Genomic DNA, 14786 nt, shown 5'->3' on the forward strand with positions numbered 1-14786 from the left:
AGATTGTCCAGGCAGTGGATGACAAGATGCCTTTTCCTCCTTCTAACATCATAGCTCCCTCTCGTCATTTATCATAAAATCCCCATCATCAAAGCAAACTCCAATCCAGCATACCTTCCCCTCTCACTCCATCACCACACGACCACCAATTCTAAATTTTACCACCACTCTCCCTATCTATTCCGCTAGACAAAAAACCACTCCATCGACCTCTCGAGAATATCCCCCGCAAACTCCCCCTCTTATCTATCAAACACCACATCTGAGCCGTCTTGGTGCAGTTGTTCGATCACTATTCGAAAGAAACGGTAAATTGTTCGAGAAGCGCAGTCAATGCACTCATATCGAAGATTGCACATGGAATTAACTATTCTAGAGAGGTTCCCCTTTAGACAGGTTATTACCATTCCTTGATACCTGATGAGAAAGAAATTAATTGGGCCGTATAGACTGCGGCAAGTATACATTGATCTAGTATAACCTCATAGAATACTTTTTTAGTGGCATAAAGACCCACTAACAGATACTAAATTCTTTGCCCATCGAGGAATCTTTGGGGGGGATGGACAAGGTGAAATGGTTTGTTTGAGTATGGGCATAGACTTGAACATGACCGAAAGAGCGCCTATTTTGAAAGTTTAATTGTTGTTTTGTTTCCGATTCCTGTATCAAAACACACTCGCTCAGGGTTCAAATAAAATGCTTCCATCATCTCAGTTCATTTCCCCCAGGGGTACACCTCCCTGGTATCACTCACATACCTACCCGAAAACCACATCATCTTCTCCCTCCAACCCATCCTCAAATCTAAACATCAAATCACTCCTCATCGTATACTTAATCCCACTCACCACATCATCCCCACTATGCAACAATCTCCTATGTTGAAAAATCAACACCCTCCCCACCTTCGGATCAACATCCAACCTCTCCTTCATATCCTTCGAATGGAACGTCGTAGCCCCTCCTCTGAGCATCTCCGAATCTTTTGAGAATTTAGGTGTATTAGGATCTTTCTCGAGTTCTTGCGCTGAATCATTAAGGTAAAGATGGATTGTGAAGAAAGAACGTTCGCTGCCATCTGGATTTCCGTAGGCGCCATCCACATGTTCTACATTTTTGAGTTAGACAAGCAGACCTTAACTACTAGTAATAGGGAAACAAATAGGAAAAATAAACAAACCTCTAAAATACTGGCCAGCACCATATCTTAAAAATCTCATGCGCTCATTAATTCCCTGTTCAGTACCCACCCATCTCTCACCACTCCGAAGTCCCAAACTAGCCAATCCTTCCCATTTCTTTCCCTCAAGGACTCCTATATCCTCTTTGATACCCTTTCCTTGAAGAACTCTCTTCCAGAGACGTGACACCACTTCCTTTTCGTCCCAGATAATTCGATCTGAATTTCTATATTCTGTAGAGAGGAATTCATACCCCACACCTGCATTTACCATTGCGGGGGTCCATCCATTATTTTCTGGCCCTTGAAATTCATTTTCATTCCGATTATCACCCTCATCTCCATCACCACCTCCCCCGCCCACCAAATTCCCATGCCCCCCTTTACTCATCTCCGCCAACCGAATCAACTCCCCACACTCCTCTCTACTCAACACCCCATCCAACACCACCGCATACGCACCCCTATACTCGCTCAACACCGTCTTCTCAAACTCAATCCTCTGAACCGTAATCTTCTCCTCCGGAGTCTCCAGCGGTTGCAAAAAGTCTCCAGGGATTTCAACCGGGAGAGATGTATAATTCGTCTTGACCACGTCGTAACCTCTTCTCCCACCTCCACTTTTCGCTTTCCGTTCTTTAATCGTTTGTTCTTTCGGGTTGCTGTTTTGGAAAGAGCCTGTAAGGCGCGAGGCTGTGCCTTTCAACTCGGAGAGAAAAGACATTGTGGGTTTAGTTGTGATATTTGCATGTACGATATATTGTTTATTGTTAATAAAGAGAGGCGCCTTTTATAAACAGAGGTCAAGGAGGGGAAAATGTTAGAGGTTAGAATCGAAGTAGATTAAGAAATTAGAAAGCACTTGAGCTTTCCATAAGGCTACATTACATTTTTGCAATGGCTGTAATCGAGTCATCCAGGAAGTTGTTGCCTACCAGTAGCATCCTACTATGAGAACACAGCCACCATCTGTACAAGGCTTAGCGTCCCAAGGCTGACTCCATGCCCAAGCGACCCCTGTTAAGCGGGGATATATTGACATCATCATTCGGAGAACACATATGAACGAAGTAACAGGGTATAATTGAGAGAATTGTTATTATATTTCTAGTATTTGGAAAGAAGACGTGAGAAGCAGCAATACATTGATTGCTGATACGGAAAGAAAAATCACTTATCTGTTATATCACTAGCACTAGCACTCGCTCTCAGAACAATGTAGAATTTCAGGGAGATGAAAAATTGGGAGGAAGAGATATATTATCAACCCAGGTCTAGCTATACTGTGCATATACAATAAAGTAGGTTCTAAAACTGTGGTATGTTGATTAATAACATCTTGTCTGCCTCTTCCACCCACTGGTCCATCCCTTGAAATTTTTCGCTGGAGAGGAGTGATGCAATGAAGACGATACACTCGAAGGTATCTGATGCTTAATGCTAATTCGTAAGGATCGCCGATGGAGCGTTTTATTTGAAGTTGAATGCTTATGCTGATTTAATAGAGAAGATGAATGGGGATTTTGGCTTTGCCTCACACCAGGCCGCGCAAAGAAGATATGGGGGATGTCGTCATGTAAAATATTGAGTGTTCAGACCAATGAATAGTAGGATGATCGTCATGTAGATAGAATCCCATGCAAACCGTCGTCAGGTCACAATTCGACCATCACTACTTCTTCCGGGATTTCCATCGATGCGCCTGCCTTGATCAGCCTGCAAGACCTCAGTTGGACGAAAAGATGAAGAAGTAGTGGGAGAGGTGGGTTGATCTTGGGCGTACTCATGATCATACTCATCGTCTGGATAATCTTCACTTTGAGTTCCTTGACTGTGGTTTTGATCTGCTGGATGACCTTGCTGAGAGTTTTGATGTTGATTTTGGCGATCCTGTGGAATTGACTTGGCTGCAGCCTTGCTACCCTTTTTTCCCTTTCGCCCTTTCGTCTTTGCCTTCTCCAGTAATCTTTTCCTCTCTGCTTCCTGCTTCCTAATACGCCTGTCCTTTCTTTCATACTGCCTAATCAATGCCATGGGTAATTCGCCAAAGATACTCTCATATTCGCAAAACTCGCAAATCCAAATATCTTCAGGATTAGGAGGATGAGTGATGTTCTGATATTCTTGTTGTTGACGACGCTGGCGAGCGGCGATTTGGTACTCTTTGCTCGCTCGACGTCGGGTTCTTTTTGGGGGTGCCGTTTGAGGCACACTTTGCTTCTGCGCATGCGCCGATTGTTGGGATTTTGTCTGCATGTTCGAGCCTATCTGTGTTCCATGTGTCATCATTGACCTCCCAGCAGGACTTTGATGCATATTTGTATTTGTTGATCCAGGCCAGGGTCCTGGTGCCGGTACTTGAGAATCACAAGTAAAAGTGAATTGAGTAGAAGTGGGGGTCGGTTTCTTCGATGCCTGTTGTTGCAACAAACTAATATTCTCTTGACCCCTCGATGGAGTTATTGGAGGTTCTTTCTCGGCGTTTGCAATTGCAGTTGAGATGATCCCTGCATTTTCGTCTTTGCAATCGTCATCAGTAAATTTTTTAGCACAGTCTGAATTTTTGAGAGGGGAAAAACTTACTAGATATGGGCCACTGGGGTTGTCGTTGTTTTGAATTGCGGCCATTGCCCCAGTTACCCGAAACGTCAGATAAAGTTCTCAAGGGACTTCTACCATTGCGATTTCGGCCATATCTACCTCTTCCAGGACCCGACAAACCTTGAGATACCGATCCACCGGCATGATAGTATCCTGCACCATTGACATCCTCTTCATCTTGACCAGATATTCCCATTCCTGCTAAATCGTTGGAAAGATGAACTCCATTGATATTTGAGTCTCCGGGTGTAGGAATTTTGCGTTTCTTCTTATTATTTGTATTCTCGAATGAGTCATAACCATCTGCAGAAGAAGCAGTTGAGCCAGGAGGGTGAGGATTTGGATGTTTGGAGTCGGGCTTTTGAACATAGCGGTAGGAACGACCAGAGCTATCAACTGACTGTCTTGGGTAGAGTCGCGTAGAACGGAAAACCTCCTCCTCTTCACTTTCTGGATCTTCTCCATTCCGCCGTGGGATATAATTCTGATCGACATTATCTACCTGCGGGCGTTCACTTGAATGTGAAGCCTCTAACATAGTGCTTGCCGCAACCTCGTCTCGAACAGTATATGGATAGTAGAATAAGGGAGTTTGAGTTTTAGGTGCGGGCGGGTATTTGATCGATTCGGCGACATTAGGAGAGAGACGTTCACGGAGACTTCTTTTGGGCAGAGGTCTGATGGGACGTTCTGGATGTGCCGGCGATACAACTTCTGGAGACATAGCTCGTGATGATTCGGATGGGGAGTAGCCTAACAAGCATTCAAATACAGAGATCAGCCAATGTAATATACATGAGACAAAGCCCACCATGATTCCTGTTGTCATGAAAAGAATTTGTGGTTGTTTGCCGCTGCCAAATTGGTAGTTTCAAGTGGCGGAATCATTAATGAGAGGTGCCACGCTATGAGAATTTCATACTTGTGTTCATCACCGAGAAAGAGGACATGACATGCCAACTACCTCCAAGACTAAATTTGCGCTCTTCTGAAGGTTCGCGTACGGCAGAAATGTATTTGTTCTCTTCGATTTGAGGAACAGAATTAACTTTTGGTTGATTTTCCTTGAGCTTTCCTTTCCTACAATAAATAACAAACACATCAGCCAGAACTCTCGCATACAGAATAGGGAAGTAATGACATGTAATTTGTCATCCCTATTCCCAGACCAAAACCCTGAAATGCCAACCATCTCAAGAGACTGAACATAATTTTCCCCCCTTTTTTAATGTCTGAGGAAGAAATCCGTATAGAGTTGCATACTTTGATTGTTTTAATTGCGAATACTCAGCAATGATTTCGAGAGGGGGGGAAGCCCTAGGAAGATTTATTGACGACTTTGAACCCCACGGACAACAGAATAGTATGAGAGTCTGTGTTTATCTCTCTTATCCAATATAACCCTTTTGAAAAACCGAGGGATGGGAGGAACAATGAATATTCAAAATCGGAGGAAGGGATTTCGAATTCCGAAGGTTGAATTCACTGGTATCAAGTGGCCTTGGGGCGAGATAGAAATTATTTTGTCAATAAAGACCTTAATTATTAGTCGTTTCCTTTCTAACAAATTGGTTACGTTCATTGAACCGAAGATGTTGATGCCCTCCAAGTGCGTTAGCTAAGATTAGATAGCTAAACTTAAATAGGGAAGGTGTGGATCAAAGTACCAAATGATTTAGAAATCACGTTGATGAATGTGGGAAAGTGAAGGGGAAGAAATTAATGCTGGTACCTGGGTGCCCGCAATGCTTTGTGGAAGATTTAATTGGTACAGCCGTATCTAGGCAGGTGTATTGATCATTCATCTATCTACATCTATCCACCTACTGAGATACTCTCTAGTACTCATAGAAACCATTTCTACTTCTTAGACAGCATTTCCTCAATGAATGACAGCCAGCACTAGGTCACCAATACTTAACGGTATTGATGGAAAAAGTCAATTGCTAAAACTACTATATGGTACAACCTACTGTCTAGGTACTTATGCACGCCGTAGATATACTAGCACTGCTGAACGACTTTTGATTGATGTCATCTAGATCACTTATTATTAATGCATGCCTAGATAGGTAGCATATATCTACCACCGAGCCACCTATGAATTGCCCAGCAGACACTTGAATTGTGTGACTCTGTAGATCTAGCTACTAATTAAGTACTTCGCTTGTGATAAGTATATCGATAGAGAAAATTCAATTATTACTAGATTGACCGTTGCCTTACTATGTTATATCTATGTTTATTGTCAATTTAAATCAATCAACCTACTAGGTACTTATATACTTATTACTATCTATTGATGGGAGCAAGCCCCCAAACCCCCATAGCTCGCTGCGCTCGAAGGTATCTTTCCTTCCTTTCCACATAGTCTGCCTCCACGGCAGTGGCTCCCAGAGGGCCAGCGGAGCGTCATTCAGTCAATTGATGGTAAAACCCTTTTCTGAGATATCGCCCATACCTAACACTTTCTTCAACCACCTCCAGGCTGATTACCCAGAAGACCAGTCTATTAAAAGTATAAATCGTACAGTAGGCGATATGAGGCAATTGTACCTACTAAGTATTGTGCTCACCAGTGGCTGGTCATTTTGTGGATGATGCGGTAGGTCCATGTAAGTTATCATTGGTTCATACACCTTTCTATATAAAAGAAAAAAGAGGAGAGAAGGTCCAATTGCGTTTAGTAGCTCTTAAATATTAACAAGGAAATGTGAAAGTAATATTCTCATTGGCTAATATTTTTCCATTAGTCACTCCAAAGTTTACCTTCGCTCTTCACATTTTCCGAACGGAATTTGGCCTATGCCTACCTATGCCTAACCACAATACTTACTCACTAGGGAATTTGGCGGGGACGAAAGGGCAGCTTTGAATTTAGTAAATTATTTCCTTTCGCTCTCCCTCACTCCTCACTCTCTTCACACCCGCAGTCATGATTACACCAGGAAACTTTATCCACCTTCCTATTTATCAGATCGCATATCTTCGGGTTCCAATTTGGTTCTCTAAGCTCTAATCGAGACTCAATCGTTTTCCAAAACTCACGTTGCCTTCCTTCTCTTTTCATTCTACTCTTGGTTTTGGTTTGGGAAGACTGGAATTAAAAGCTTCTCATCGAAGTAGGAGGAGGACTTCAATTACGATCTCAATTCACAAATTACACATTACATACACGCTCGAGATTTACCAGAATTCTAATCTATTTCGCACATACGGAATCTCGAATTCAATATTACCTTTGTACTATTATAATCATTGGGAATGGATACTACCAGGCGTTCGTCAAGGGCTGCTCGAGGCAGTCAACCTTCTCAATCTAATTCACATCATTCTTCAGCTTCCTCGAATTCTTCTAGTCGCGCAGAGAGATCTACTCGCTCAAATAATAAAGTCGAATCTCCACGAAAGTCGACTCCAGCCGCCTCACTTTCCTCGGACTCTCCTGACGACACAATCACGGCCGAAGATAGTTCCTCGACACGTCGAAAGCGAGGTCGAGTTGATGGAGGTGATAAGATACAAAAAGGACAATTAGTTGATGAAGACACAGTCATTGGTGTAGATGAGGGAGGCGATGACGATGAAGCTGTTCGATGCATCTGCGGTTACGATGAATATCCCGGACCGCCACAACTCGAGGACGACGATAACAAGAATAATATAAAAGATGGAATTGAGGAGCCAGTCATAACAGCAGCGGATTTTACAGAAGATTTGGCGGGATTTTTTCTACAATGCGATGTTTGCAAAGTCTGGCAACACGGCGGATGTGTTGGAATTATGAACGAAGATACAAGTCCCGAAGAATACTTTTGCGAACAATGTCGTAAAGAACTTCACAGAATTCGTTCGGCGTCAAATGGGTGAGTCCTTTTTTTCGCATCAATCACATATACCCCCATTCAAGAGATTCACTCGAATTGTCAGCATCCACGCGAGACCGTGGCGCAGATCGAAGTCTCACAAGATTGATTTCTTAATTGCGCAAGAACCTTGAACAAATAATTCCAACTCAAGAAAAAATCGATGATAATTCTGACATAATGGATCGCAGACAACGCTACTCTTTATACCTACCCCTTCACCCGAATCTCTCCAGAACAACCTCTCGAGCGGCTTCATTTTCCAAAGACGGCACAAGATCACCGAAGGGTGGTAAGAATGCTCGACCCAGCTCCAGCTCTGCAAGCACAAAGAGGCGCTCAACAATGAATAGTAGAGATGCTGCGTACTTTGAAGCTGCTGAAGAAGAAGCACTTCGAAAAGCCATAGCAGCTAGTGTCGCAGATATCCCAGAAAGTATTGATGGCCGGAGTCGCAAAGCAAAAAGAAGCCGGAGCGACAGCGAAGAGTAAGTAAATGACATTCTATTAGCGCAAATTATTCTAATTACTCTTAGTAGCAAACACGATGGACCCAAAAGGCAACGGACGGACTCGGCTTCTCCTACTCCTGAAGACGATGAGAAACCACAAGAGGCACCCCACTCTCAAGCAGAATCTGAGGATAGCACAATCGTGGGAAATGGTCGATTTGGAGCAGCTAAGAAGATAAGGGGAGCAGCAGCTAAAAACCATAGAGAAAAGGAATTAAGGGAAGAACGAGAAAGGTCGAGGCTGGAAGCCGCAAATAAAAGAAAAGGTCGAGCTGAACGGCGAAGGATTGAAGGTCAGTACACTCAAGTACATTATGATGTTGCAATAACTCACAGTCGTCTAGATTCAGAACCTATTGAAGAGACACCGCCGGCGATAAAACCTCCAAGCAAGAACCCTGAGGTATCCGCGCAACCTCCAGATCCGCCCCCAGTGTCACAAACGATAGTGCCAGATACACCTCCCCCAGTTCTGCCGCCAGTTTCGCATAAGAAGGGTGGCAGACCTCCCAATCCTCGAAAGGGTAAATCGGGCAAGAATCAATACACTAGGGAAAGGGACGATAACAACGCTCAATCTCCCAATCGATCTCAATCTAGAGATATTCCACGTACAGACGATAACGTACAGACAACGACTAGCAGAGCTTCACACAATGAGAGCAAGACTAGTAAGGCAAAGACCAGCGTAGGAAGCAAAATTAGTATGGCTGAGATGAGGAAACGTGCTACAAATATCCTCGATTTTATATCACGAACTCAAATTGAATTGGCTGCAGACCCGTCAATACTTCCAAGTGGCAGTGGAGCAGAGAAATCTATTCGGGGACTGGTCGAAGAGACTCTCCCTATGATACAACTTAATGGCGCAAATGGAAAACAGGTGGCTCGAGGCGAAAGTGAAACACCAAAGGAATTTAAGGATTTAACGTGTCTGGAAATGATGGACATTCTTACTAGGCAATTAGTCAAATGGCAAAAGGAGTATGCATGAAATCTGGCGGGTCAATGAATATGGGTTTTATATTACTGGTTTTGGGGTTGGAGTTTGTATGTATATCATGGGTTTCGATTGGCTACACGGCGCCTAGAGGCATATTGATTCTATACCCTACTTCACGGCTACGTTAGTTAATGGCATTGGCATATTCTCAACTTAGATTCTGTAAGCTGATTGCAAATTGTGATGAGATGTGAGTGGTTCAGCTAATCAATCAGTCGTCTAAGGACAGTGGCTTATTGCTGCACGACTCAGGGCTTATTATTACGTGGTGTTGTTATCTAGAAGGGTCGTATCCGATCGTACATGTGATGAGTTGCTGCTGGGCTGAAGAAAAAGCAAGATTCAGCTAAGAAATACCCGCTCCTGTACAACCATACGCGGATGGCGCCGCAAAACATGGATAGAATGGGATATGATACATACCAGATTAGCAAGTGTGAACAGATTGTGTACGGACACAAAGGGAATCTCTTATACATGTATGGTCATCCTGTACTTTTAGCTGCACCTTCTTCAGTATCTTGTTGTCTTGTTGTCTTTTACGTGTTGTGTATGGGCAAATAAATACCACAGCAAATCGTCAAGATCTTATAATTTGTTAGATTCTTTTTTTTAGGATGGATCTTAAGATGGATCTTGAAGTCGAGGGAAAAGTAGCCATCGTCACTGGCGCGGGTTCAGGTACTCTCCTCCCTCTCAACCCCCACCTTATTTCTACCCTCTGACACACAATCTCCAGGTATAAATCTCGCATTCGCGACTCTCCTCCTCTCAAAAGGTTGCAATGTGGTTATAGCCGACCTCTCCCTCCAACCCGCCGCAACCCAACTCCTCACCACCTACACCTCCACTTCCCCGGATCCCTCATCCCCCAGTACCCCCACACCCCCACAATGTCTGTACCACTCCACCGATGTCACATCTTGGCCTGCACTCACCTCCCTCTTCGAATTCACCCTCTCCCATTTCCCAGCAGGAATAGACATCCTCGTCCCCGGCGCCGGACTCTTTGATCCCCTCTTCTCCAACTTCTACAATCCCCCCGGAACCCCCCTCTCCCAAGATACTCATCATCTAAGTCCCCCTCCCTCTCTCCAGCAACCCCTCGAAGAAAAACAATCAAACACCACATCTCCCAAAGTCAACCCCTTCCCCGGCTCTTTCCACACTCTCAACGTAAACATAACGCACCCAATCCGTCTCACGCAAATGGGAGTCGAGTATTGGACCTCGTCCAAAAGAAGCGGAAGAGTAATTTGTGTGGGGAGCGTAGCGGGTCAAATAGGAGTTATGGAAACTCCGCTGTATCACACGAGCAAATTTGCGATTACGGGGTTTGTGAGGAGTATGGCGGGGTTGGAAGAGTTGGGGATTAGGGTCACGGCTATTGCGCCGGCGCTTGTGCAGGTGAGGTTTACTTTTCTTTGCGTTTTCTTGCTGTTGAGAAAGGGAAGCTCTTTGCATGGAGATGCAGATGGAGATGGAGAGGAGTAGACTATACTGACTTTCCAAAGACAGCAATCTGGTCTCATCAACCCGACAAAATGACTATGTTAACCTCTGATCAAAAATGGATTCCCGCTGAGACAGTCGCAGAAGCTATGTTAGAACTGCTTACTCGAGAAGACTATGTAGGCGGGACGGTTTTAGAAGTTAGTGGGTGTGGGACTAGGGTTGTGAAGATGATTGGGGTTAGTATTATTTCTATTCGTATTATATTTTGTGATGTAGAGGGGTGGCGGGAAGGAGTGCAGGGAGAAACTGTGAGGTATGTGTGTGTGAGGACATTGAAACTGATTTGTGTGGATGTAGGATGAAGGGCCGACGTTTGAGCCGGGGTATATGATTGGGAATTTGAAGGGGTATAAGGAGGAGATTTATGAGAAATTGAGGGAGGGGAAGATGGGGATGTGAAGGGTTGTGATTTTCAGGACTTGACCAGAGATTGAAGACGACTACGATGGGATAAGGGAAGTAAATTGAGAATGTACATTTGTGGAAATTGAGACTGGCTTCAACAGCTGGCTCCTGTTACTGTACTAGGCAAGATTTCGTATTGAGTAAGTTCACGTGGGGTCGATGATAGATGAAGAAAAAAGAACTCTAATCGTTTCTGCGGTATACTACATGTGACACGAAGTCCATCGCTATGCTCAATCTAACAAACACGCTCCCTCTTTAAGCACTAAAACCACTATATTCTTTGTTGAAAGCTCTTCCTATTACCACTTTTCTGACTTCGGTAGTTCCAGCACCAATTTCATAGAGCTTTGCATCACGCAGTAATCTCGAAGCAGGCATTTCCTCAACATAGCCCATGCCACCTAACAATTGTATACAATCTAATGAGACTTCTGTGGCTCGCTCAGCAGCATACATAATAGCCCCAGCACAGTCTTGTGTTCTGATATTGCCGGTTTCATCAACAGTCCTTGCTGTATCATATGTATAAGCTCTTGAGGCTTGCAGCTTTGTATACATATCTGCAAGTTTTCCTTGAACGAGCTGGTTATGTGCGATAGGTTGGCCGAATTGTTTGCGTTGATGTGTGAATGGAAGTGCAACATCCAAGGCAGCTTGCATAATACCTAATGGCCCAGCACTTAACACTAATCTCTCAATGTCAAGTCCTTCCATCAGTACCTTGACTCCTCTATTGACCTCGCCCAGGATATTTTCTTCTGGAACAAATACCCCCTCGAAAACTAACTCCCCAGTATTACTTCCTCTCATACCCATCTTGTCTAATTTTCTCGCGCAACTGAATCCCTTGAATCCTTTTTCGACTAAGAAAGCGGTAATTCCCTTTGAGCCCTTTTCAGGCTCAGTCTTTGCATAAACCACAATAAGATCCGCATCTGGTCCATTGGTAATCCACATCTTCGTTCCATCCAACACATAGCCACCATCTACTTTCTTCGCTGTCGTCCTCATACTGACAACGTCACTCCCTGCACCACTCTCGCTCATAGCCAATGCACCAATCTTACTCCCATCAATCAGCCCCGGCATATACTTCATCTTCTGGTCCTGATTACCATTCAATTGTAATTGATTCACACACAATTGTGAATGTGCAGCATAACTCAATCCAATACTACCCGAGGCACGAGATATTTCTTCCATCACAATACAATGTGCTTGGTAACCCATGGCCAGTCCACCCACATCTTCGGAAGCAGTTATACCAAGGAACCCTGCATCGCCGAATTTTTGCCACATGGAATTGGGAAATGCATTTGATTTATCGGTTTCAGCTGCGAGCGTTTCAGGGATTTCTCGTCGTGTAAATTCTTGGACTCGTTCGCGGAGCTCGATCAAATCAGAGGAGGTTGGTGGCTCGAAACCAGCGGGATGCTTGGATGATGCATTACGTCGACGGACTGTGGATATAGGAACTGAAGGCTTGATGTGGAGATGAGATATAGGTCTAGTGGTGAGAGATCGAAGACATTTTATTGAAGAAGCCATTTTTGTTCTGTGGAAATGTTGTAAGAATTGAGAGAGTTTGTTTTCTACATTGTTTTAGGTTTTGTAGATGTACACAATAATTGTAAACCCTTCCTAGCTAGCTTGGACCGTGGTTTTCCGGGGAAACGCGGGGCCGCATCTAGCCGTCGAGCCTATTCCCGCTTCGTCTATTGAGATCTTGTCTCAAAACAAGTGTTTAAATGTCCATGTGAATATCTCAATTTTTTGCTGTCACTACAGCATAACTTCTATCACAATGGCTTCACTCAGAGCATCTAGAATTCTACCCAATATCTCTAGGAAATCCCTACGACCAATATATCATAAAGCAACCTCCATTCCTTTTCGAACAACTGCTACTTATTGTCCTCCAACCCAAGCAAAAGCCATCTCCGTCCTTCCGACAAATATCGATACCTCTTCAGAGGAATATACTCAAAATGAGTCTCAAATGAAACCTCTTCTCGATCACCTCTCTACTCTCACCGCCAAAATACATCAAGGTGGTCCTCCCAAAGCACGTGAAAAGCATATTGCACGCAAAAAGATGCTTCCTAGAGATCGTATCACTGCACTCATAGATCCAGGTACTTCATTCTTGGAATTGAGTGCATTGGCAGGTCATGAGCTTTATCCTGAGGCGGATGTACCCGCTGGTGGGATTATCACGGGGGTGGGTGTCATTGAGGGAGTAACGTGTATGGTGGTTGCAAATGATAGTACCGTGAAAGGAGGAACATATTATCCAATTACTGTGAAGAAACATTTGAGAGCACAAGAGATTGCGAAGGAAAACAATTTACCGTGAGTTTTTGTTTAATTGATGTACACGTTTTTCAGATACTGATACTATACAGTTGTGTCTATCTGGTAGATTCGGGTGGAGCCAATCTTCCACATCAGGCAGATGTCTTCCCAGATCGAGAGCATTTTGGTCGAATTTTCTTCAATCAAGCAAGAATGAGTTCAATGGGAATCCCGCAAATAGCTGTAGTCATGGGTCCTTGCACAGCAGGTGGTGCTTATGTTCCCGCCATGTCTGATGAGAGTATCATCGTAGGTGAACAAGGTCACATTTTCCTAGCTGGTCCACCTCTAGTAAAAGCCGCAACTGGAGAAGTTGTAACAGCTGAAGAACTAGGAGGTGGAAATATGCACAGCTCCGTGTCTGGAGTAACAGATTATCTTGCCGTCGATGATGCTCACGCCATAGTCCTTGCCCGCCGATCCGTTAGCAATCTTAATTGGCCCACCAAACCATTTCCACCTTCAGAATCCTACACAGAACCCCTCTATTCTCCCGAAGAACTTACTGGAATTGCTACAACTAATCACCGCAAGCCTCTTCCCATCCATGAGGTTATCGCCCGTATTGTAGATGGAAGCGTCTTTTCCGAATTTAAACGCGACTATGGCTCCACTCTCGTGACAGGTTTTGCCCATATCTACGGTCATAAAGTCGGTATCATAGCCAATAACGGTATTCTCTTCTCTGCCTCCTCCCTCAAAGGCGCCCATTTCATTGAGCTCTGCACTCAACGCAAAATCCCTCTCATTTTCCTACAAAATATCAGTGGATTCATGGTAGGCACTGATGCTGAACGCGAGGGTATTGCGAAAAATGGTGCAAAATTAGTTACCGCAGTTGCCTGTGCCAATGTACCCAAGTTTACCGTTGTGGTCGGTGCCAGTAATGGTGCTGGTAATTATGGTATGTGTGGTCGGGCATACAGTCCTCGATTCTTATGGATGTGGCCTAATGCACGGATTGGAGTGATGGGAAGTGAACAATTGACGGCTGTCATGGAGACTGTTGGAAAAGCTGTTGATCCAGAGCTCAGAGATAGAATTGATAGAGAGAGTGAGGCGGTTTTCTCAAGTGCTAGATTATGGGTATGTTGTCTTCCGTAAACGAAATGGAATTGAGGTGACTAACAGAGTATCTAGGATGATGGAGTTATTCCACCAAGTCACACGAGAAGAGTTTTAGGTTTGAGTTTGATGGCTGCGTTGGGCGGGAAGAATGAACCGGTAGATACCAAATTCGGCGTCTTCAGAATGTAAAATAGTACTTCGGGATGATAAATTATATATGACTTATATATTCTTACTCTAGGTTAGACTATGCTTTTAGGGTCCAGAATATATAC

At 44.1% G+C, this 14786-nt stretch overlaps 4 protein-coding genes across 4 annotated transcripts; 2 read left to right on the top strand and 2 right to left on the bottom strand.

Moving 5' to 3' along the window:
* Positions 1–2833: 2833 nt before the first annotated feature.
* On the bottom strand, positions 2834–4993 carry Bfra_001672 (uncharacterized protein; the record flags this gene model as incomplete). The annotated part of the gene is made up of 4 exons (XM_037332096.1): positions 2834–3702; positions 3767–4537; positions 4707–4864; positions 4926–4993. 4 exons carry the CDS (start codon positions 4991–4993, stop codon positions 2834–2836), a joined length of 1866 nt encoding a protein of 621 aa, XP_037196250.1.
* A 2055-nt stretch (positions 4994–7048) lies between these two features.
* Positions 7049–11079, top strand: Bfra_001673 (putative transcriptional regulator protein; the record flags this gene model as incomplete). The annotated part of the gene is made up of 9 exons (XM_037332097.1): positions 7049–7064; positions 7125–7650; positions 7842–8138; positions 8190–8455; positions 8507–9146; positions 9782–9846; positions 9905–10572; positions 10680–10856; positions 10978–11079. The coding sequence occupies 9 exons, from the start codon at positions 7049–7051 to the stop codon at positions 11077–11079; spliced, it is 2757 nt and encodes a 918-aa protein (XP_037196251.1).
* A 264-nt stretch (positions 11080–11343) lies between these two features.
* Positions 11344–12636, bottom strand: Bfra_001674 (putative isovaleryl- dehydrogenase protein; the record flags this gene model as incomplete). The annotated part of the gene is made up of 1 exon (XM_037332098.1): positions 11344–12636. The coding sequence occupies one exon, from the start codon at positions 12634–12636 to the stop codon at positions 11344–11346; it is 1293 nt and encodes a 430-aa protein (XP_037196252.1).
* Positions 12637–12892: 256 nt separating this feature from the next.
* Positions 12893–14700, top strand: Bfra_001675 (putative carboxyl transferase domain-containing protein; the record flags this gene model as incomplete). The annotated part of the gene is made up of 3 exons (XM_037332099.1): positions 12893–13440; positions 13494–14529; positions 14584–14700. 3 exons carry the CDS (start codon positions 12893–12895, stop codon positions 14698–14700), a joined length of 1701 nt encoding a protein of 566 aa, XP_037196253.1.
* Between the last annotated feature and the right edge of the window lie 86 nt (positions 14701–14786).

Source organism: Botrytis fragariae, assembly GCF_013461495.1.
Source record: "Botrytis fragariae strain BVB16 chromosome Unknown tig00000006, whole genome shotgun sequence".
Classification (NCBI taxonomy): domain Eukaryota; kingdom Fungi; phylum Ascomycota; class Leotiomycetes; order Helotiales; family Sclerotiniaceae; genus Botrytis; species Botrytis fragariae.